The sequence below is a fragment of the Notechis scutatus genome, chromosome 2, assembly GCF_049901735.1.
Source record: "Notechis scutatus isolate UNSWTSFEM ecotype Mainland chromosome 2, rNotScu1.2, whole genome shotgun sequence".
In the NCBI taxonomy this organism is placed as follows: domain Eukaryota; kingdom Metazoa; phylum Chordata; class Lepidosauria; order Squamata; family Elapidae; genus Notechis; species Notechis scutatus.
Window position 1 is genome coordinate 134,653,959 of NC_142010.1, and position 21,476 is coordinate 134,675,434.

The following is a 21,476-nucleotide window of genomic DNA, read 5'->3' on the forward strand; positions in this document are numbered from 1 at the left end:
CAGGATTCACTACTGGTGAGAAAAGAATGATCTGCGAGCTGTATTTGGCCCTTGGTTTCCCACCCGTGCCCTCCAGAAGAATGGTAAATTCTTCACTGTAACAGCCAAGAAGCTGAAAGTGTCTAGAAAAGTTTCTTCAGATTTTTGTAGTCCCCTGCATATCTCCGTCACTTCCACATATTTGTAAACCTGGATGTACCATCTCTGTGAAGGAAGGTGAACGAAACAAACAAAAATGATATTTTTTGTAATATAACTGCATCTAGACCAGCCCTCATCTATTACTGTGCAACTTTTCATAGGAAAAGACCTATAGGTGCCTCTGTTTGGAGAGAACCTGACAACAAGTAGGTTGCTTCCTTTTTTTTTTTTTTTTTTTGGCAAAAAGAAAAAAAAAAAAGCTTCAGTGTCTCCAAATGGATAGCCATGATATTAGGATGTATAGCTGGAAGCAGTGGTGGGATTCATTTATTTATTTTTACTACCAGTTCTGTGGGTGTGCCTTGGTGGGCATGGCAGGGGAAGGATACTGCAAAAACCCCATTCCCTCCCCGCCCCACTAACCTGCTTTCCAGCTCCGTTCTCCTGTGCAGGGCAACAAAAGAAGACCCAGCCAATCGGGAGGCCGAGACTAGATGGGGGCGGGGCCAGTCAGAGGTGGTATTTTTGCCGGTTTTCCGAACTACTCAAAATTTCCGCTTCCGGTTCTCCAGAACTGGTCAGAACCTGCTGAATCCCACCTCTGGCTGAAAGGTATCGAGGAGGTATGAATGGGTGACCTATCTTGACCAGTGGTTGGTCAAGATCCCGATAGGTTCAGAGATATGGAGTAGCCATTTAGTTAAATCAGTTGTCAAAGAGGTTTCATTAATTAATTGCAGGCTCTTCCAATTTCAAAGGCACCAGGGCACTAGTTCTGACAGCAAATGAATGGCAAAGTGAGGTTGGGTTTACTTGAATCATTACAGGTAGTCCTCAAGGAGTGGTGCAGTGGCCTAGATGTGGAGCTCTCGCCTCACAATCAAGAGGCTGTGAGTTCGATCCTAGGTAGAAGCAGATTATTTATCTCTCTGGGCACGATGAGAATATATCTGCTGAACAAAACTCTGCATTGGCGACAGGAAAGGCATCCGGCCAGTAAACACTCCATTCAGTTGACAAGAGTCCACCCCACAAGGGATTATGGGGTCATGAAAAGGAGATGATGATTATAGGTAGTCCTCAACTTAACAACCATTCATTTAGTGAATGAATGTGAGAGGGATCTTGGAGTCTTAGTGGACAACCAGCTAAATATGAGCCAGCAGTGTGCAGCAGCAGCCAAAAAAGCTAATGCAATCCTAAATTGCATTAACAGAGGGATACAATCGAGATCAAGGGAGGTACTAATACCACTCTAAGAAGCCTTAGTAAGACCACACCTAGAGTACTGCATCCAGTTTTGGTCACCACATTACAAAAAAGATGTTGAAACTTTAGAAAAAGTACAGAGAAGAGCAACCAGGATGATTAGGGGACTGGAGACCAAAACACATGAAGAATGGTTACAGGAACTGGGCTTGGCTAGTCTAGTAAAGAGAAGGACCAGGGGAGACATGATAGCAGTCTTCCAATATTTGAGGGGCTGCCACAGAGAGGAAGGGGTCAAGCTATTTTCTAAAGCGCCTGTAGGCCAGACAAGGAATAATGGATGGAAGGAGAGATTCAACCTGGAAATAAGGAGAAACTTTCTGACAGTGAGAACAACCAACCAATGGAACAGCTTGCCCTCAGAAGTTGTGGGAGCATCATCACTTGAGACCTTCAAGAGATTGGACTGCCATTTGTCAGAAATGGTGCAGGGTCTCTTGGGCAGGGGGTTGGACTAGATGACCTACAAGGTCCCTTCCAACTCTGATTATCTGTTAGTGACTGTTTGATGTTACGACACTGAAAAAAGTCACTTACGACCAGTCCTCACGCTTACAACTGTCATAACATCCCTAGAGTCACGTGATTATAAAGTTTGGGCATTTGGCACGTAATTACAAAAAGTTGCAGTGTCCTGGGGTTGCCTGATTGTCAGTTGTGTCCTTCCTAGCCAGTTTCCAACCAGCAAAGTCAATGGGGGAAGCCAAAGATTTGCCTTAAGGCACACAACTCATTTAACAACTGCAGTGATTTGCTTTTAACAACCTGTGGCAAAAAAAAAAGTTGTAACCTCTGATGCGACTCACTTAATGACCACCTGGCTTAGAAATGAGATTCTGGTTAAAGTGAGAACTCTGCCTTGGTTTGGACTGATTGATAACTTTGGGACTGTTCTATCTTTTTTATTTTCTTTTGAATATTCTGGTTGTTGTAAGAAGAAAGAAGGAGAAAAGAAAAGAAAAGATTTATAATGGCTCTTTCTGTTGAGGAACTAAGAAATGGTGTGGAAGAAGCTTTCCTTTTCTTAGAAATGGCGCTTACTAATTATCAACAAAAATTACAACAGATGAAGACAGCAGAGGAACAAGAAAGAAAGGAAGGAGCCATCTTTAATGAATCTCAGAATTTGATCCAGAAAAAGGAAGAGAGAAAGAAAAGAAAAGAAGAGAGAAAGAAGAAAACTAAAGGATTTAAGGACTTAAGATCTAAAAAACATTTAAGAAAGGGAAAAATAAAGTGCAAAACCAATATGATGATTGTAAACAAAGGGGAAAAGAAATACGACAGAGAAGGGAAGCCGGTAAGGCAGAGGCTAGAAGAAGGGGGTAGAAAGGTTTGTTGGGAAAAGAAAGAAAGGGAAAAGGTGGAGAAAAGCTACAACGTTTTGAAATTAAATGGAAAAAAGGAATTTTTATGGATAATGGATAAAGTATAATTTTTTTTTAAAAAAAAAAAGATTTTGCAAGGTACATAAGATGAGATGGTAGTATTGCAATGGTTTAAGAGTTGATAAGAGATTAAAATGTTAAAATGTTTAAAAATGATTGGTTTTAAAACTTAATAATAGGAGAGGTTTAGAATATTGTTTTAATTAAAGAGTTTAATAAAATTATGGTATTGATGTTATTATAAAATTTTTATTATAGTATTTCTTTTTAATATTTGGATTTATTCTCTAATTATGCACTTAATTGTGTTGGATGTATTAGTTAGATAGAATGTACCAAGCAAAATCTGATTGGGTATTAGATATTATTTTAAAGATTAATTTGATTAACTTAGGGGGAGATAGAAAGGCATCATACTCTGATTAATGATTTCAGGAGAAACTGATTTTCTTTTTTTTCATAAGGGATGAGACAAAGGGATGATAAAAATGGACAAAAGATACAAATATAATGATTTAAACTAAGATGATTAATTAAGGTAGAATTAAGAAGTGTGAAATATGTGAGAGAAGTTAATATAGAAGGCTTAGAATGGTAAATAAAATAAGTAATGATATGTAAGATGAGCATGAATATAATTGAAGTCCATGAAGAGAGAGACACCTGGGTCCAAGTTACTTTCCAAAAAGATATTTTTTTATGTTTTTGTGTTGTGTGTATATGTCTTTTTGGGGGAGAATTGGTAAAAACTTGTAGAAATATAGAATGAGAATAATGGTAACTAAGTCAGAAAGAAACAGATGAAATAATAATAATGATATTGAATAAGAGTAAAGAGAAGTAAAGAGAAATTGAATAAGAGGTTTTGGTATATTATATGGAAATGGTTTAAAACAGAATCATAATTTATCTGACTTGTTAAATTTACAAGGGAAAAAGGTTTAAACATGTAATGAATAATGATAATTTGTGTGTTTTAAAAATTAATAAAACTTGTTTTAAAAAAAAAAAAAGAAATGAGATTCTGGTCTCAACTGGGCTTACAAATTGAAGACTTCCTGTAGAACAGGGCTAGGTGAGTTTGGTGAGATAAGCCATACTCCGTGGCTTTTGAGGAGTGAAATCTACAGACAGCTCAGTAATACAACCAGGAAGAGGGCTGATGGCTACGTACCAGGCTGGAGCTCAGCTCCCATTTCAGAGTGGGAATTTTGTGTTTTTTAATATAAATCCTATTCCACCCATGACTGCCTCCAAAGGATGGGAAATCATGTTGCTCAAATTCAGTAATCAAGCAGTGAGTATTTGGTAGCATGATCAGACCTGGCTTGGGGAGCCTAAAAAAAAAAACACTTTTAGAAACTGCCCTAAAGATGCCTTTTTTTTCCCCAAGAGGCAACTGGACTTTCTGGTTTTTCTTTGAAGTCATTTCACTTCTCATCCAAGAAGCTTCTTCAGCTCTAAAAAACGCATCTCCTTTTTCAAGCATCTCTTGAAAAAAAAAAAAAAAAGAGCATCTTTGGGGACAACCATGGCCTGGATATACTGAGAATCTCCATAGACTTTCAGAAACTGTGTTAGCCGAGGTTGCCCATCTCTGCACTAGAGAACATTCAAAGTTGGTGCATCCAACGATTTATACCGCGCACGGTAGAATGGCTTTTGTGATATTTGAGGTTCAGCTTTAAAAGGGGGGGAAAAAAAACAACAACCTGCACACTCCTAATGACAACTTACAAATAAAATGTCAAACTCTGGAAGACATGCAGTACCTCACCAGATCTGAAATTCTAGCCTTGCACAATCCGAGTCCGAGAAGTAGGGAATGCTCAGTTCTGGGTGGTAGAACACTTCCATAGATACATACAAAAAAAAAAACACCTCAGTGATGTCCTTACATGAGCCTATATTAAAACTTGGAAAGGTGAGAGCTGGGAATATCAAAATAGCCAAGGCACAGCTATGGTTCCCACCCGTCCTTGAACTAGCAGAAAACTGTACCAACATAACATAAGCTGCCTCTGGTGATGATCTCTACCCTGCCACAGATATGACGCTGACAAATGGTGATGTTCTTATTAATAAGCAAGCAGGACACACACAAAAACAGGGATTAATACATTTTCTACTGGCTTTTATTCTTTTCCCCTCTCCAGGCATCGCAAAGTCAGAAATTTTCTGACGGTGAGAGCAGTCGACCAACGGAACAGAAGTTGCCTTCAGAAGTCATGGGAGCTTCATCCCTGGAAGCTTTCAAGGAGAGACTGGACTGCCCTCTGTCAGAAATGGCATAGGGTCTCCTGCTTGGGCAGCGGGGTGGACTAGATGACCTACAGGGTCCCTTCCAACTCTGTTAGTCTGTGATCTAAATGGCGGGAAAATGCTTTCCTTACTGTGGGCGAGGAATGAGGCAGAGGCAATTTCTGACAGAGGGCTAAATCAGTCAGCCTCTGAGCTACCTGTGAAAATTTGCTATGGTTTTGCACACATGTTTCGTACAGGTGCCGTCAAAGGAAGCCCAAGTATCAACTGGCTCAAGTTCATTTCAAATATGGGTTTAGAGCCGTTCTAGCAGGGCACTACAACAATGTTCAAAAGTGGCCTGGAGCAGGGGGTCTCCAACCTTGGTCACTTTAAGCCTGGAGGACTTCAAGTCCTTTTTCAGATAGCTTTGCTGGCTGGGGAATTCTGGGACTTGAAGTCCTCCAGGCTTAAAGTGACCAAGGTTGGAGACCAATGGTCTGGAGAAGAGTTCATGGGGAAAATTACCCTGGGAAGCAGCAGAAAGAGATTGAGCTGGCTGTCTCTCCTGCTTCACTATGAAGCCTAGCCCATCCCAACCATTTAGCCTGATACAGATCACCAAACATGGGATTGTACAGGATGAGAGCATTCCTGCTGCTTAAGTGGAAAGGTTTTTGAAGAGGACGCCCAGGGATCAGAGGAAAGTGAGTGTGCCATAAGTCCCTGGCCAATCTCGCCCTTTAAGGGCCACCTCGCAGCAATATGAACTAAATGAAATGGTGAAAGGTACCAGACACCTCCCATGTCAAAACCATGGGAGCCTCCCGAATGCTTGAAGAGGTAAGGTAAGGTTTTAACTCTGGAGTGGCTAAGGACAATTTTGAACTGCTCCTGGTTCGAATCCTGGAGGGAAAAGAAAGCAGCCCCACCAAGACCGGGCCAGAAAAGATGGTTACTAAGATATGCTCCTGACCCAGTTTCCCATGGAACTGAAGAAAGAGGGAATGGTTATCCCAGCATCCTCTGAATAGTTCTGGGACAATTAGAAACAACCTTGGCGGTGTAATCATTTGCTGAGAATGGCTCTAATAGCCCTTTTCTTTTAAACCCCTTCATTAGCTTCCTTATCGCTATCTTGCAAGGGAAGTCACAGTTATGCACGCAATTCCTTGGTCCAGCCTTTCTAAGGCAGCCTTAAATTCCTCCAACCTATTACAAACACCCCCTTCCCACCTCCCGGAGTTAGTGTGAGCCCTGAATTAGTCTCCCTTTAAAAATAGCCAGCGGACTCTGGCTCCCTTCCCCTCCCCCAAGTGCTGAGCCCTACAGAGTCCATCCCAGCTGCCCTCTGACCCCACCCGCGATGCTTCCTGTTCACCCCGAGCAGGATTTCCTGCCCAGGGAAGGACAAGCCCAGGAAATCCGACCGGCGCCAAGAACAGCCAAGTCCTGGCGCCTCCCAGCCAGGACTCAGGGGAGTCCAGCTGCAGGGTTTCAGAGCGAGATGAATCATGCTGAATGCTGTGGTTGTGGTCAGACCTCCAAATGGGGGGAGGTCTACTGCTTTGCAGATGTGGGAATGAAGGCACAGGAGGAGGAGGAGGAGGAGGGCACCACACACAAATGATGTTGCAAGATAGGGGCAGAATCAGGAATGCCGCCCAGAATTCCCAGATCCCAGCCCCTGCCAGTAGTAGGCTGTGGGGCTTGTTCCCTTCCCTTCCCTTTGGCCCTACCCAAGGTCTCCGCCACTGGTTGCAGCTCTCATCCATGATCCCTTCTCTCACACATTCCTGGTATGAAACAGGCGTGTTTGTCAAGTGTGGCTTTGGGGCCAGATCCAGCATTCCAGACCGGGGTGAGCTGAGGTAAACGAGGAACAGCCCCCTGCCCACCCACCCTTCCTGGCCTCCCAGTTTCAAGTACTACAGCTTTGCTCAGTCTCCTTCAGGCGAGGCTCAGGGAGGGAAGAGCGGAGCAAACCCTGGCAGGCAGTTAGGGAGCCACGGACTTCGCAACGTCAACGCTGCGTTGCTGCAGGCAATGTGTACGTGACTGCACTCTACTTAGCCCCCTCCAACTCTCTCCCCCTCCACCCGAAATCATTTTCAGCCCTCTTTAGCTGGGAGCCAGACACCTTCCGATCACTTTTTAGATAACTTTGGCAAATCAGGGGGGATACCAAAGCAACACTGGTTATTAGTCAAGGTTGGAGTATTGCACTGAGCTTCTGGAAGACGGGGGAGTTCAATACCCCGGATAGCACTAAGGTCTTACTTTTGATATCCTTAAAACAAGGACACTGAATGACAGATCTCCACGAGGATCCAAGAAACAGGTGAGCCGTAGCAGGAGCAGCACTCCAAAACCTGATCAACGCCCTACAAATAACGACCTTCCTACTGAGGCTGCCCTTTCAGCTCAGGAGACCCAGAGCAGAAGGGCTGGATTCAGACCTGAGGCTGCCAGCTTCCCATCCTTACAAAGAAGGACATGGTCCTTTGCCAAAGTGATGGAAAGAGCTAGGATAACGCTTACATTTATTTATTTATTTTACTGCTCACCCAGAATATCCTAAATGGGCCAGGAAGAAGAATGCCAAGCTGTGGTCCGTACATTTTTCAGGTTTAGCTCCAGTTTAAGTGGTGGAATAAGGAAAGGAAAGGAAAATAGGTGAAGAACCATGGTTGAGGAGATAGGAGAAGAGGGCGAAGGAAGGAACATTCCTGATTCCTGTCTCTTGGCAGAAAGAGCCCCTAAATCTGTAGGCAAACTTGAGGCAGACTTGACTTGCCCCGGTTTGCTCAAAAACTGTCTTGACTGATCCCCACAATAACTGGGTGATTATTGAATCTCTGAGAGTTCTAGATTTGTGGGAAGTTTAAACTTCTTGGCTTTTAGTGACATGACTAAATCTTTTTCTGCTTTCTCTTAAGTCCTTCTGGCCCATGAAACCCTCCAGACATCAACATGGATAAACTCATGGCTTCAACATAGGCACATGACGTGTAAGTGGCTTACTGCTTGTATTTCTTGGTAAATCATACATCTGGCTTGTTGCCACATCCCTTGAGTCCAACTACCTTAGCAGGAAGAAGGAACATATCCTCTCCAAGAGCCTGATCCAATAAGGCACAACCTTGGCATTAGCCCCCAGACATATACAAATATTTTTGTACGTGCTATGTCTCCTACGACTGGCTTCAGGTGGCCCTCGTAACGAGAGACTTCATTCATCCTTAGCTGCACTAGTGTTACAGAACTATTTTCTTTTTTCCAGCTCTACCCAAGGGCCGCCTCACCAGGATTGTTAGGACTTGTCACCTGGAGGAAGTCAGGGACTGCAGTGGCTTGAAAGAGCAAATTGTACAGACAGGATAGGGATTAGCAACGGGGAGACACATGACATGCCAGTATAGTTTTTTGCTGAATTCAGGAAGGGTGGATAGCATTCAGTAGCACTTAGCACTTAGACTTATATACCACTTCACAGTGCTTTTACAGCCCTCTCTAAGCGATTTACAGAGCCTGTTGCCCCCAACAATCTGGGCCCTCATTTTACCCACCTCGCACGGATGGAAGGCTGAGTCAACCTTGAGCCTGGTGAGATTTGAACTGGCAAACTGCAGTCAGTTGGTAGTCAGCAGAAGTCGCCTGCAGTACTGCACTCTAACCACTGCGCTACTACTGGAAAAGACCGCTAAGTTCAATCCCCACTGGCAACAGAATACCACAAACCAAGATGCAGATGTAAGCACACAACATTTGCCCCTACCCCACCACGGATCATTTACTTGCAAACTCTAGGATTGACCGTCAATGTTTCTTGGACAATGGTAACTTACGGTTGGCAGAGCTTGACAAGATCCTGATCGGTGGTACCAGGATGCAGGCCCCGGATATACAAGTTCGTTTTGCTCAGCTGGTCCCCGCCACCTCCGCCACCGCCTGGCCCACTGCTGCTGCTGCTGCTGCTATTGTTGTTGCAGCTGCCACTGGGGCTTGGGGGTGCCATCTGCTGGGCCACTGAGACATAAGGCTGCATGGCAAAAAGAGAGAGAGCGCGTTAAAATGGCTGTTGAGACAGGCAGCGCAACGACAGCTAGTAAGACAACGCTCCATTGTGGGCGACAGAGACACAAGTGAGCAGAGTGTGGAATTCCCACTGCACTCGGTCTAATTTTTCTTTTCAGACAACTGAACAACTTTGACCTCCGATCACGATGAGCATAAAGGAACTGCAAGATATATATATATGTAAAACTGTAAAAGTCTGACTCACAGATGAACACTATACAGAAGCCTGATGATGGCAGATGAGATTCTGCCGAAACGTTGCTACAGCTTTAAAAGCACAACTACAATGATGTGGGAAAATACCCGAACAAAGCTGAATGCCATACATATACATATACATATACATATACATACATACATACATATATATATATGTGTGTGTGTGTGTGTGTGTGTGTATATATATATATATATATATATATATACTCACAAACAAAAAATCTCCACACCACAAGCCAGGCAAACACCTGGGCACAAACAGATCCCCCTGATACCTCCAGCTCAAACACACCCCAACCAGGCACCCAGATGAAACCCAGCTTCCTAACTAATGATAGCCGTCCATTTACCCGAAGCCAAGCTGCACTAAAGACCTCCATTAAAGTAACACAATGCTGCCAGCCAATCAAGATACAAAAAGAGCCAAAAAACAGACAGAAGATATCAGAAACACCCATCAAGCAGAACACAGCAAACTCCGAGACCAATAAACACAGACCAAGACTCCCAACCAATCAGGATGAAGAAAAACCATTCTGGCACAGCAATAGGCTGCCCCAAATTTAAATCTGAAACCACTGTAAAAGTCTGACCCACAGACGGACACAATACAGAAGCCTGATGATGGCAGATGAGATTCTGCTGAAACGTTGCTACAACTTTAAAAGAACTACAATGATGACGGGAAAATACCCGAACCAAGCCGAACACCATACATGTAAGTACCCGCGAAAACTTAAGAAAACATATATATATATATATATATATATATATATATATGTACAGGAATGCAGGTCTTGGCGTGTTCGGGTCTTTTCCCATGTAAGATTGAAAGTATCTTGGCGACGTTTCGACGAGGTCCCACTCGCCATCTTCAGGCTGGTGCTTTCGGCTTTGTGCTTGTGCGAGCAAAGCGTGATCGGAGCTGCCGTCTCTCTATAAACATCAACTCCATCAACCAATCAAGAAATGACAACACAGCCAACCTCCCCACCAGTATTTATAGAGAACGGCAGCTCCGATCACGCTTTGCTTGCACAAGCAAGCCGAAAGCACCAGCCTGAAGATGGCGAGGGACTCTCGTCGAAACATCGCCAAGATACTCTCAACCTTACAATATATATATATATATATGTATATATATATATGCATAATGCCTTGCTGAAAAGATGGAAGATAAGAAGAATGGTCTTGTCTCCTTTTGGTACAAAGACCCCAGCTAATTTGCCCATAACTGGGTCTGCATCAGAGAGAGAGAGAGAGACCCTTGGGACAAGGATTTCTTCTCTTCTGCTTCCTAGAGGTGGGAAGCCTTTACAACTTAAATAAAATTAAAACATACAATAATTGTAAGATCAGGTCGGGGCAGAGGAGTTTTGCTTCCTCCAAGGGTTTCAAGCCTCTTCCCGCTCTCAGGGCTAGAATCCCCTCACATCACCCATCCTGCCCCAAAGTGGTCCCTGGTCAATTGCCTTCAGTCCCCGGAAGGGGAGAAGTAAAGAGGCTTCCTCATCCAGGATCATCAGAAATTCCACCCTCCCGATGGATCTGAACCCCTGAATGTAACAAAGGCCCCCAAACCCTGCCACCATCAGAGAGGATAGTTATAAAAGGAAGGGGGAAAAAAACAGCCTTGCTATCATTGGTCAAGACACCTTTGATGTCATAATCAAAGTCAGCAAGTAAATTTGGTTAGAACATTCTCAGCTTGGACTCTTTTTACAGACAATTCCTGCACTCTGTGCAATGATCGTAGAGCCTTTGCTCATGTTTCAGCAGAGCAAGGCATGTTCCATCCCAAAACCATCCCAATTTTCAGGACCCAAACTGCAATTTTGCTGCAGAACTTTAGCTTTCTACCTAGCGTATTCGTTTTCATGGGTGATTGTGATGGCTCCATTGAACGTTGTTGCTTTAATATAGTGAGCTTGCACCAAACCATAATAAGCTCTATTTAGGTTTGGTTTAGCATGCTGTAGAAATTCGGCAATTCTGGTTTGTAAGCCACAGTTTCTGGCTTCCCACCTTAGGCAAATCCATCCAATTGTGTTTCAGTACCCTAGGTTTAAATCAAGTATAGTTTAATGCAAGGTGTGAACTCCACTGGTGGTTAATGTTCAATATGATCTAGAAGGCCAAAGGATGCAGCTTCTTCATACTGTTTACCTTGCCATCTCTATGTAGTTTTTGGAAGCAAATACTCTGATACACCATTTTGTTGCCACTAGTACACGACTGGCACTAAACCAGCAGTTAATACAAATACGTTTACATTGCCAGATAATTCTGGGAATTTTATAGTTCTAAGAAAGAAGACTAACTATCGCTTAGCATAATTCTCAGCACATTAAAATACAATTTCCAGGATTTGGGGAGGGAGGGGAAATTTTAACAGTATAAATCCAATATATACTTGTAGTGAAAATATATTTTAGCTTTTAAGTTGTTTTTTTTAAAAAAAAAAAAAAAACCTGGACAATCTCTTGGAGATATTAAAATGCAAAAAAATATTCATATCTGCAATGGTCACCTGGCCAATATGGAGGGGGAAAAAGATTTTGCGTCTACCCGGACATCTAGCAATGTTAGCTTCAAAAAGTCAGGTGATTTATTCTTTTCACAGTATATAATCCTAGCAGTGCCTGCTAACATCTGTGAATCAGACTGGTTTTAAAGGCCCAGAAGCAGAGCTCATTCTCATCGCAAGCACTTTCCTATACTTATATGCTTCGGTTTACTTTCTTCGTAAATGAAAAACAAGTATTATTACAGCTACAGTTTTTGTCAAGTTCACTTGCTTATCCAAATGGTTTGGTCTCTTTCTAAGATCCCTGTATCCCATTATTCCTCGTGCATTGTGGGAAGCAGAAGAGGAGGTGCAAAGGGAAGAAAGTGGAGGAGCTTTTCCAAGTTATTCCTCCGCCCTGGGGCATGTGCAGGACAAGACCAGATGTACATATGTTTGGCTGTGCACGAAGAGGCTGTACTCCCAACCTTCCCTTGCAAAGTGCTGCTGAAGTCACCGAGTCTTCTTGTCCTGCCCACAGGGACACTCGGGGGTGGAGTACTTCTATTGCAAAACTGCTCAGCTATTCAGCAGGCCTGGCTCAAAGCTCAAGAGAGGCCATAGGCTGGGATCAGAAGGGGCTTTGAAGGAGGAAAAGCAGAACCAGAATGGATACGAAACTCAGAAGTAGGCTAGGCGTCCTACTCCACATTAAAAAATAAACGCTGAACCGGTTTTGCCTTCTCATTTAGTTACCACACTTCGATTACAGGCGGTCCTTGGCTTGTAACCATTCCTTTAACGACTGTTCAAACTTACAAAGGCACTGAAAAAAGAAACTTATGACTGTCCCCCAAAGTGCTTTTTTTCCAAGAGGCAATCGAAGACGTTTCACGTCACAGCCAAGAAGTTTCTTCAGCTCCGAGAAGCGAAACGTCTTCAAAGAAAAAACAGGAAGTCCGGTTGCCTCTTGAAAAAAAAAACACTTTTGGGACAACCATGACCTGGATGCCTCGAGAATCTCCATAGACACTTAACATATGACTGGTTTTCACATTACGACTGTTGTGGAAGTCCCCACAGTCACGTGATCAAAATTCAAACACTTAGCAACTGGCAGGTATTTATTTATAGGGGTTGCAGTGTCTCAGGGTCATGTGATCATCTTTTGCAACCTTCATCAATGGGGAAGCCAGATGTACTTAATGCACAGATGCTAGTAACTTAACTATTGCAGTGATTCACTTAACAACGGTGGCAAGATCATAAAATGGGGCAAAATTCACTTAACAACTCTCTTGCTCAATTCTGGTTGCAAGTCAAGGAATATTTCTACATGGTTATCAATCTACTAAAGAGAACTGGAATGACAACTTTAATGTATGTTTTAATTTACAGGCATCCATTGATAAATAATGGATACTCCTTTGTGAACATTGTACTAAAATAACAGCTTCAAATTTCCAATCAAAGCCTTGGTTTAAACAGGGGTCTTCAAACTTGACAGCTTTTAGACTTGTGGACTTCAACTCCCAGAATTCCTCCTCCAGTCGTTAGCTCAGGAATTCTGGGAGTTGAAGTCCACAAGTCTTAAACTTGCCCAGTTTGAAGACCCTTGGTTTAAAACCAAGTCTGACTTCAGTAAATTAATGTAGCGATGGTACCTATACTCTTAAGGGGCAACAACTCAAATTAAATTTCAAAACAGGATAGGGACAGGCCACAATAAAATGAAACAACTAGAACTTGTAAAAATATAGAGATAACTGGCTAAAATAATTATTAAACAAATTATAAGTTAGTAAAAACAAAAGGAATAAAATATTAAAAATAAAAAAGAATTAAATATCTAAATTTTAATTCAGTTGCAGCTAAAAGTTTGAGCTTTTTCCATGGTGAGTCTAGTATAATTAATTTTAGATATCAATGAATGAACACAAGTTTATTAACTATCACTGACTGTTGCTTAGCACTGTAAAATACTAAGATTGCAGTTTTAAAATTCTATCCAAGCCATAAAATTCTAAACAGGTAAAACTAAACAACTGCCTGTTAAATAGGATTGCTGTTCCTATTGGCCACTCCTGGAGGCCACTCTTAAGTTCTGCTCGCCAGGATAGAGCAAGGCTAGCCTTTGATTTGCTAGAACTGGATGCTGAAAGAAGTTAAATTAAAATTTTTAATGCCAATTTGGTTAAAAAAAAGTCAATGCAGAAGGGTATGTATAACTTATTCATTTTTTTTTCAACGGAACTTGAGTATAAACCATGTTATATGAATCCTTTCTTAAAGGAGCTAAAAGTAAGGCAGTTTGTCTGGTTGATGCAAAAGTTTTTTGAGTTTTGGGCACAAAAGGTTGATAAAGTATTTGGCCATGAAGAATGCTCCTTCAGAATGTTCCTGATGAATGCCTAAATTACTGATTTTTGGAGTGGAGTTTGGATTCTTTTGTAAATCTAAATTGAGAATCTATCTTATTTCTGATAGAGTTTTCTCAAAGCCAGTCAAGACCAAATATTACATGAAAATCTGAGAAGATTTAGATGAGGATTCATTTCTATTAGCCATAAATGCATCCAGTTATCTTGGATCACCAATAAGATTAGCTGGAGGAAATGTAATCAGTAATCTCACGGCATATCAAACTAGTAGCCAGTAAAAGAAGACAGAAAAAAATAGAAGTCAATAGCTAAACATGAATTTTCTGAATGTATAGTTGATATATTCTGTGCTTTCATGACTCATAAGAATGGATTATTTAACAATTAATATACAAGCTTGAGATACAGGACTTTTATCCAATCTAGAAGTGCCATCCAATATCTTGGAAGGTTCACAGTGGTACTTGTATCACAGTTACGAAACTCTAGCTTTTTGACAGAGGTGATCATCTTTATTCCATTCATATAATATTCATGGTATATTGTTCTTTTGTTTTTGAATATTTAAAATCTTAGACCTAGATCAGTGGAACAAGAGGCTTCTTCCTTATACTGCTAGCTGGCCTGCAATTAGGAAATATAATCAGTAACTGAATAAGTTGAAATCATGATGGGGTATGGGATATGTGAATATATCAACCATGCCTGAACTTGATTGAGATATTAATAGTCAAGCATATTGAAGACCTACTATAAGTTTGCTCTTTCCAAACATAGTCCCCCAAACTATAACAATGGATTGTTATTTTGGGGTTGTTGTAAACTATAATCTTCGCATCAGGCCCATTCCTATTAACAATGGAGGTTTTATCTTTTTATGTCTTGTTTTATGTTCTGTATTTTGTGTGTTTATGCTTGATGGAGAATTAATAAAACCTTGATAGAAAGAAATATAATTGAAGAAAAGTGAAGGGAGAAACAATGAGAAATTTGGAAAAGATATATATGTGTTTAAATGGAAATGTGATAATGTGGAACTATGCTTTAAAAAATAATGCTTTATTTGCCTTGTTAAAACTTATAAGTAATTTTTGAGAAAGGAGGTTTTATAATTTGATGTCTTATGTTTTGTTTATTTTTAAAATCAATAAAAATTTGTTTAAAAAAAAACAATGGAGGAATAATGCTAATTATTGATCAGGCAGCAAAATTACCATAAACCACTGTCTCCATTTGTCATATAAACTACAATTGCAGATTTGTCACAAATAGTTTCTCACAATCCCCTCCAATATGCTGAGAGACTATTTTTAAAAGACATTTCTGAACAATTCTGAACCAAAAGAAAGCCTAAATTAAAACGAGTGCAGCCTTTCCCTATAAGCTATTGTTAAGTTGGCCTGGACATGTTTGCTGTCTCATCTCACTTCTGCTAAAGTCTTGGAGAAATTCTACTGATTTTTAAAAGCACTTCCAAAGGAAAGGACATTTAAAATACCCACTCAGTGCTGATGAAGATGATGATTAATCAGTCATATAGAGAGTAGCTTTAGCCAGCGGCATTTTTTCAATTTAAAAAGCTAGCCGATTTCTCTATTCTTTCGATCAATCTTTTGGATAATACCCTCTCTTTGCCCAGCATGCCACCATCTCTAGTTCTTCAACCAGTTTTTTTTTTTACTGCTATAGAAAGTCAACGTGAATGTGAATCTCCCAGCAGTCCAATCTAGCAAGTGATGGGGAAGGTTGCAATTCAGCAAATTTCTGCAACTCCCCAATGGGAGATCGCAGGCGTCTTTTTCCTGCTATGTCTGCATGATGTCACATTCTTCTCATCCCCACCCTGCAAGGGAGGCAGGCATGAAGATCCTTCGCTGAACAGGTTTTGAAATATTTTCCCCTCTCTTGATCTGGCACTGTCCAAGAACCGCCTCAAGGTGTATAAAACCTGTTAGGCTGAAGGAAGGCAAGGGACTGCAGAGACTTGAAACAGAGACAATAGAGACAGGATAGGGATTGCCAATAGGATGCATATTTCACACAAGCAGAAGTGGGTTGTTGTTTTTTTTCCTGACTCAACAATGGCCAGAGAACATTTCAATTCAGCAGCAAGAGAATCCCCAGAAAGATGGTGACATTGGTGTCTATTATACTGATTGCTAGACTGTGGGCCGGTAGAGAAGGGTCTGAATGTATTATTATTCAAATCCAGCTGAGGTTCTTTCACTAAATGAAATACTCCCGATTCTTACAATATTTAAAAAAGAGGGGGAAATCAGCTTAAGCAATAAAACAATAAAATGTACAGGTAGTCCTCGATTTACAACAGTTCATTTAGTGACCGTTCAAAGTTATGGTGCTGAAAATGTGACTTATGACCATTTTTCACTTTTGCATGATCATGTGATGGAAAAACAGGTGCTTGGCAACCGGTTCGTATTTATGACCATTGCTGTGCAACTTTCTGATAAGCAAAGTCAATGGAGAAGCCAGATTCACTTAACAACTGGGTTACTAACTTGAAAACTGCGTTGATTTGCTTAACAACAGTGTTAAGGAAGATTGTAAAATGCAGCAAAACTCACTGAAATGTCTCACTTAACAACAGAAAGTTTAGGCTCAATTGCAGTCGTAAATTGAGGACTACCTGTAACTAATAAATAGAAATATATAAAATGTGCAAAATTTCCTATTCCACTGCAGAATAGGCATTAAACCCAGACTGCGTACAAATTTATGTGTGTTATATATGGGGTGTGTCTGTATTAGTGGTGGGATTCAGATTTTTTTTACTACCGGTTCTGTGGGCGTGGCTTGGTGGGCATGGCAGGGAAAGGATACTGTAAAATCTCCAGTCAGAGCTGGTATTTGCCGGGTCTCTGAAATACTCAAAATTTCTGCTACCGGTTCTCCAGAACTGGTCAGAACCAGCTGAATACCACCTCTGAGGTGTATATATCTAAGAATTAGGTACCCAACCCAGAAGATTCAGCATGTTGTTCCAGAAAAGTTTGCTTTACTCCAAAAACAAAATTCATTCAGAAGAGTCCTATATAAATCCAGGTTCTTTTAAGGGAAGGATATTATTCATGCCTTTCCCCCCATTGAAGAGAAGACCTTCAAATCTGTAAGAAAACAATTTCCTATATATACACTGACACTAAAAAAAAAAAATCTATCTAGGTTACTTGTAGATACACTGTAACAGCACTTCACAGAAGATTGGTTGGTAATTCAGAAAGATAACTTCTCCACCAGACACCCCAAAGGCCTCAGTGTGAGACAAATGTGGAGTTTTTTTTTCTATGGGAAGCCTTGCAGCTTGCTGACAGGAGGCCAACTGGAGCTTTATGAAATCTTCAGGCGAAGCCCTGTCAGAAGGAAGATATAACCAATATTTCCTCTTTCTGTCTTGGATTTCCTATGTCCCGGGCTCATAGATCTGGACAGGATCTCCCTTGTGCCAATCCGTATTTTCCAAGGACGGGATGAGAAAGTATAAATGAACATCCACAAGGTCATTCGTTTTTATAAAACATCACAACCATCTCACATACGTGACAAGCTCAGCTCAGATCTATGCTTAACTATTTGATCAGCCACTAACATGACAGCTTAGTATTCCTCAAAGGAGCGTAAATTCCCTTTCTCATAGATCCGTCTCACCTGAACAGTCCTTAGATGGCCAGCTTTGATGAAGCAGCTTGAGCTCTAGACTTTTTTACATTTGTAATAACATTATTATCTTCATCCTGGTAAATGAGAGCATTTATCAGGGGCAATAGTTCTCCCTGCAAAATGAGGAGAAGCCCACCCACTGCATGCCCTGGTCTTAGTGTCCTAAGCTAACACAGATGCCCCCTTTTTAGGAAGGGTGGATTGGTAAGAGGGATCATTAGCCAGACAGATTTAGGAAAGTCAACTTGAAATGGACACCAACTAGTTGGATACATTCCTAGCAGATGGATGCAAGCCATCAACTTCTTGGACTATTACCTACCTAGCTCTCAAGATTGTTAAGAGCACTTTATATTCAAGATCCTTACTCTAAGGACTTGAAAGGAAAGAGTATGAGATACCCATGTGTTATGACAAAGAAAAAGGTTTTTTCCCCCCCAAAAATGTAAACACAACCAATGAGATGTTCTCCTTAAGTCTGCTGTTGGGAGTTACAGGGTTTCTTTTCTTGTAAAGTTTAGTCGGTTTTCCATGGGTGCATGAATGAATTAACCGAGTGGGATGAAAAGCATTGCTCCAAATGAGCAACAGACAACCTACCTTAATACAGGTACTTTTGGGGGGTGACAGCTCTAACAGCATTATTTGCTCCAATATATATATAAATATGAACTCTAATGCCACGAAGAAAAACTACAGGACTTTCCTAGGGATGGTACCCCTTGCAGTGGAATTTTCCATCTGATGGAGACTTGCAAGACCAGTTCTCTTGCAGGGTGAAAATAGAACATCGTCTAAGACCGTGATGGTGAACCTTTGGCATGCGTGCCGCAAGTGGCACGCACAGCCATCTCTCTGGGCATGCCAGCCATCACCCATTGCTCTTCTGGGTTCCAATGCATGCATGCATTAGAAACTGGAAGACCAGGTGGCCAGAAACTGAGCTTCTGGTTTCCAGCACTCCTGCGTGGCATGCCAGAGGGCTGCTATTCCGGTTCCCGGTGCGCTCGTGCTCGCTCCCATTTCTGCACTCGGTGCCGAAAAGATTCGCCACCACTGGTTTAAGAGAACTCTTAACAAGTACTTTAGCGACACTGCACACGCATCTTCCCAATGGAACTGACAGACGTGCAGACGAAAGGAAATGTTAGCTCAGCTGTCTTGGCCCACCCTCTTCACATGTTGGCAAGGCGCCTGTTCCAACCTGCTCTACGGATTCTCTATTGTCTTCCCCAGTGAGAGACAGTCATCCAAATGTCTGGTGGGAGTCATCTTTTAGCTTCCTATGGATGCATGTAATGAAAAGAAGTTGTGTTATCTATTTTCCTAATAATGGCTTTGAGGAAAGGGACTATTTTCCTCAGAGCAATGGATAGGAGTTTTTTTCCAAGGCAAAGGTCAAACTCCAGGACTCCAACTATAGAAGTGCTAAAAAGACACATTCATACAACCTATTAGCAAAACACCATAATTCTGGCCCGTAAAAACTTGCACAAGGTTTTTTTTCCAATTGGCTGGTTTCAGGTCTTTCAGGACTCAAAAAACCTCATGTCCCAGAAGGAAGATAGATTCTATTATTACTTCTTTGTTATCTCACTTTAAATTTGAGACCAGTCTCAAGAATCTAAAACCTCTGGGAAAAAAAGTAGATGTGGACATCTTTCCTATTTTCGTAAATTATACCCTGCACATTCAATATAAATGGATTTTCCCACAGCGCTTAATGACTTCATTAAAAATATATATACATATACCATTTTTAAAAATATGTGACCCCCTCCTGATCTAGGGCAGTGGGGTTGGTCTTGTTCCAGCTTTTGCCTGCTGGACTTCTGAGTTTTAGAGTCTCAAGGGGGACGATCCTTGTTCTGCTAGAATAACAGAATCTTATTCTTGAAGAAATATTCTGATTTAGGAATAATGGAATAGGTGGCTCTTCTAAATGCTTTTTCTTGAATCAGAAAAGAGTGCTTGGTCCACAAACCTGCAAACCTGAACTATGTAGCACTTAAGATTATAGTTCTCCAAATTCCTCACCATCAGCTGTAGTAGCTACTGCTAATGAAGCTAGTATAACAAAAACATTTCGAGGGCAGCAGGTTCTCTTGAGCTATAGAAATCGTGAAAGATAAACATTGAACGTCTACTTTCTCTTTTGAATTTTGTTAGCATCGTTTTCAGGTATGTTATCTCAGATCTTCTGCTGAGTTTAATCCTAGGAGCTTTCCTCTCTGTACAACTTTGCTGACAGCAACAAAAGACAAGCACAAGAGCATCCCTGCAAGCTTAAGTCACTGCTCTTAGCATGAGCTTGTCCTTTGCAAGGTTAAGCTAAATTTTGCAGTGGGCCAGCTGATATTATTTAGAAATAAAACACGGGAAGCTATATTAGGAATGTGACTCAAATTAATATACACGACTTACGTTTATGCCAGGAGTCCGCAACCTTTATGGCAGCTGAGCACATCTGGAATTTGGAAGCCGTGTGGGGATACTCTACCTTTTCATAAAATTGCTGCTAGGGCAATTATAAACAATTGCAAAGCACCGTTTTGCCAAACTGCTACCTTTGTCTACTCCTGCAGGATTCTTTCTACTACTCCAGATTAGCTTTAGCCTTGGAGGGATGGGGAGATTTCAAAGCACTAGGTTTTAGCTCTCAGTTATTTTTACTTTCTAAGAAACCTTACCGGGCTCACAGGTATTCCTGGAAATCATAATGATGCCAAAGGCTGGCAATTTGCTTTCTGCAGGAGGCAAGAAGCCAACAGGCACAATTGTTCAGCAACCAGCTCTACAGATGGTGTTCTGAAGACAAAGCATGATGCGCACCCGCAGCGATCATGCACTCCTTTTCCTCAAGTTTCCAAAGTACAATACACACACACACACACACATACACACCAGGCTGGACCCTTTCAGATTCCCTTTTTAATCAGCTGGCAGAATATATATCTGCTGGCACTTTGAGTCATGCAGCCATTATGCCATCGCTAATGTGATGTATACGGCTCCCTTCTCTGTCAATTTTTCTAACAAGGAAACATCACTGTTACCTTAAAATCCATCACAGGCCTCCACTACTAGTAGGCAGAGTAGCCCAGCCAGGGCTCTTTGGCCAATGTGGATGATCTATTTCCTTCTGAACGAAATTTTTTGCACACCGCTCATTGTTGTTCAGTTGTTTAATCGCTATGCAAAAAGAGTGGAGTTGCACATTGGGAACTCACCTCCAATAGCCTGGTTGTGTATGTGTATCACAGAGCAGATCTTTCACTCTCCGAGTTTACTAACAAGCCACCATAAACACAGCCAATGAGAAAGGGTAAGGAGGTCTTTGAAAGCAAGGTCAACTACATGATTCAGCTGGCTGTAATTTTGGAACCAAAGTGCTCCGTTTACATTTTTACAACCAATCCCCCTTCACCATCCGATCTCTATACCAACCTTTTTCTCCCCTCCCCAAACTACTAGATACTAAAACACATGCAGACAAAGATAATTGTACATGTGAGGGGTGCTGACAAGTTCCCTTTTTTTATACTACACACAGACAAAAGGATGTTTGTTAAT

General features: G+C 41.5%; 1 protein-coding gene and 1 long non-coding RNA gene across 5 annotated transcripts in view; one reads left to right on the forward strand and one right to left on the reverse strand.

The window, feature by feature from the left end:
- RBMS2 (RNA binding motif single stranded interacting protein 2) overlaps positions 1 to 21,476 on the reverse strand; it is a 74,775-nt gene that overhangs the window by 26,479 nt on the left and 26,820 nt on the right. For all 4 annotated transcript variants that reach the window (XM_087956265.1, XM_026680013.2, XM_026680012.2 and 1 more), the window contains exon 2: positions 8,888 to 9,081. In XM_087956265.1, the coding sequence (XP_087812391.1) occupies positions 8,888 to 9,081 (194 nt within the window). The remainder of the gene's footprint in view (positions 1 to 8,887; positions 9,082 to 21,476) is intronic.
- Positions 6,433 to 12,562, forward strand: LOC148132260 (uncharacterized). Its single transcript, XR_015747780.1, has 3 exons — positions 6,433 to 7,380; positions 7,979 to 8,050; positions 12,166 to 12,562. It is a non-coding gene; the product is annotated as an uncharacterized LOC148132260 (long non-coding RNA).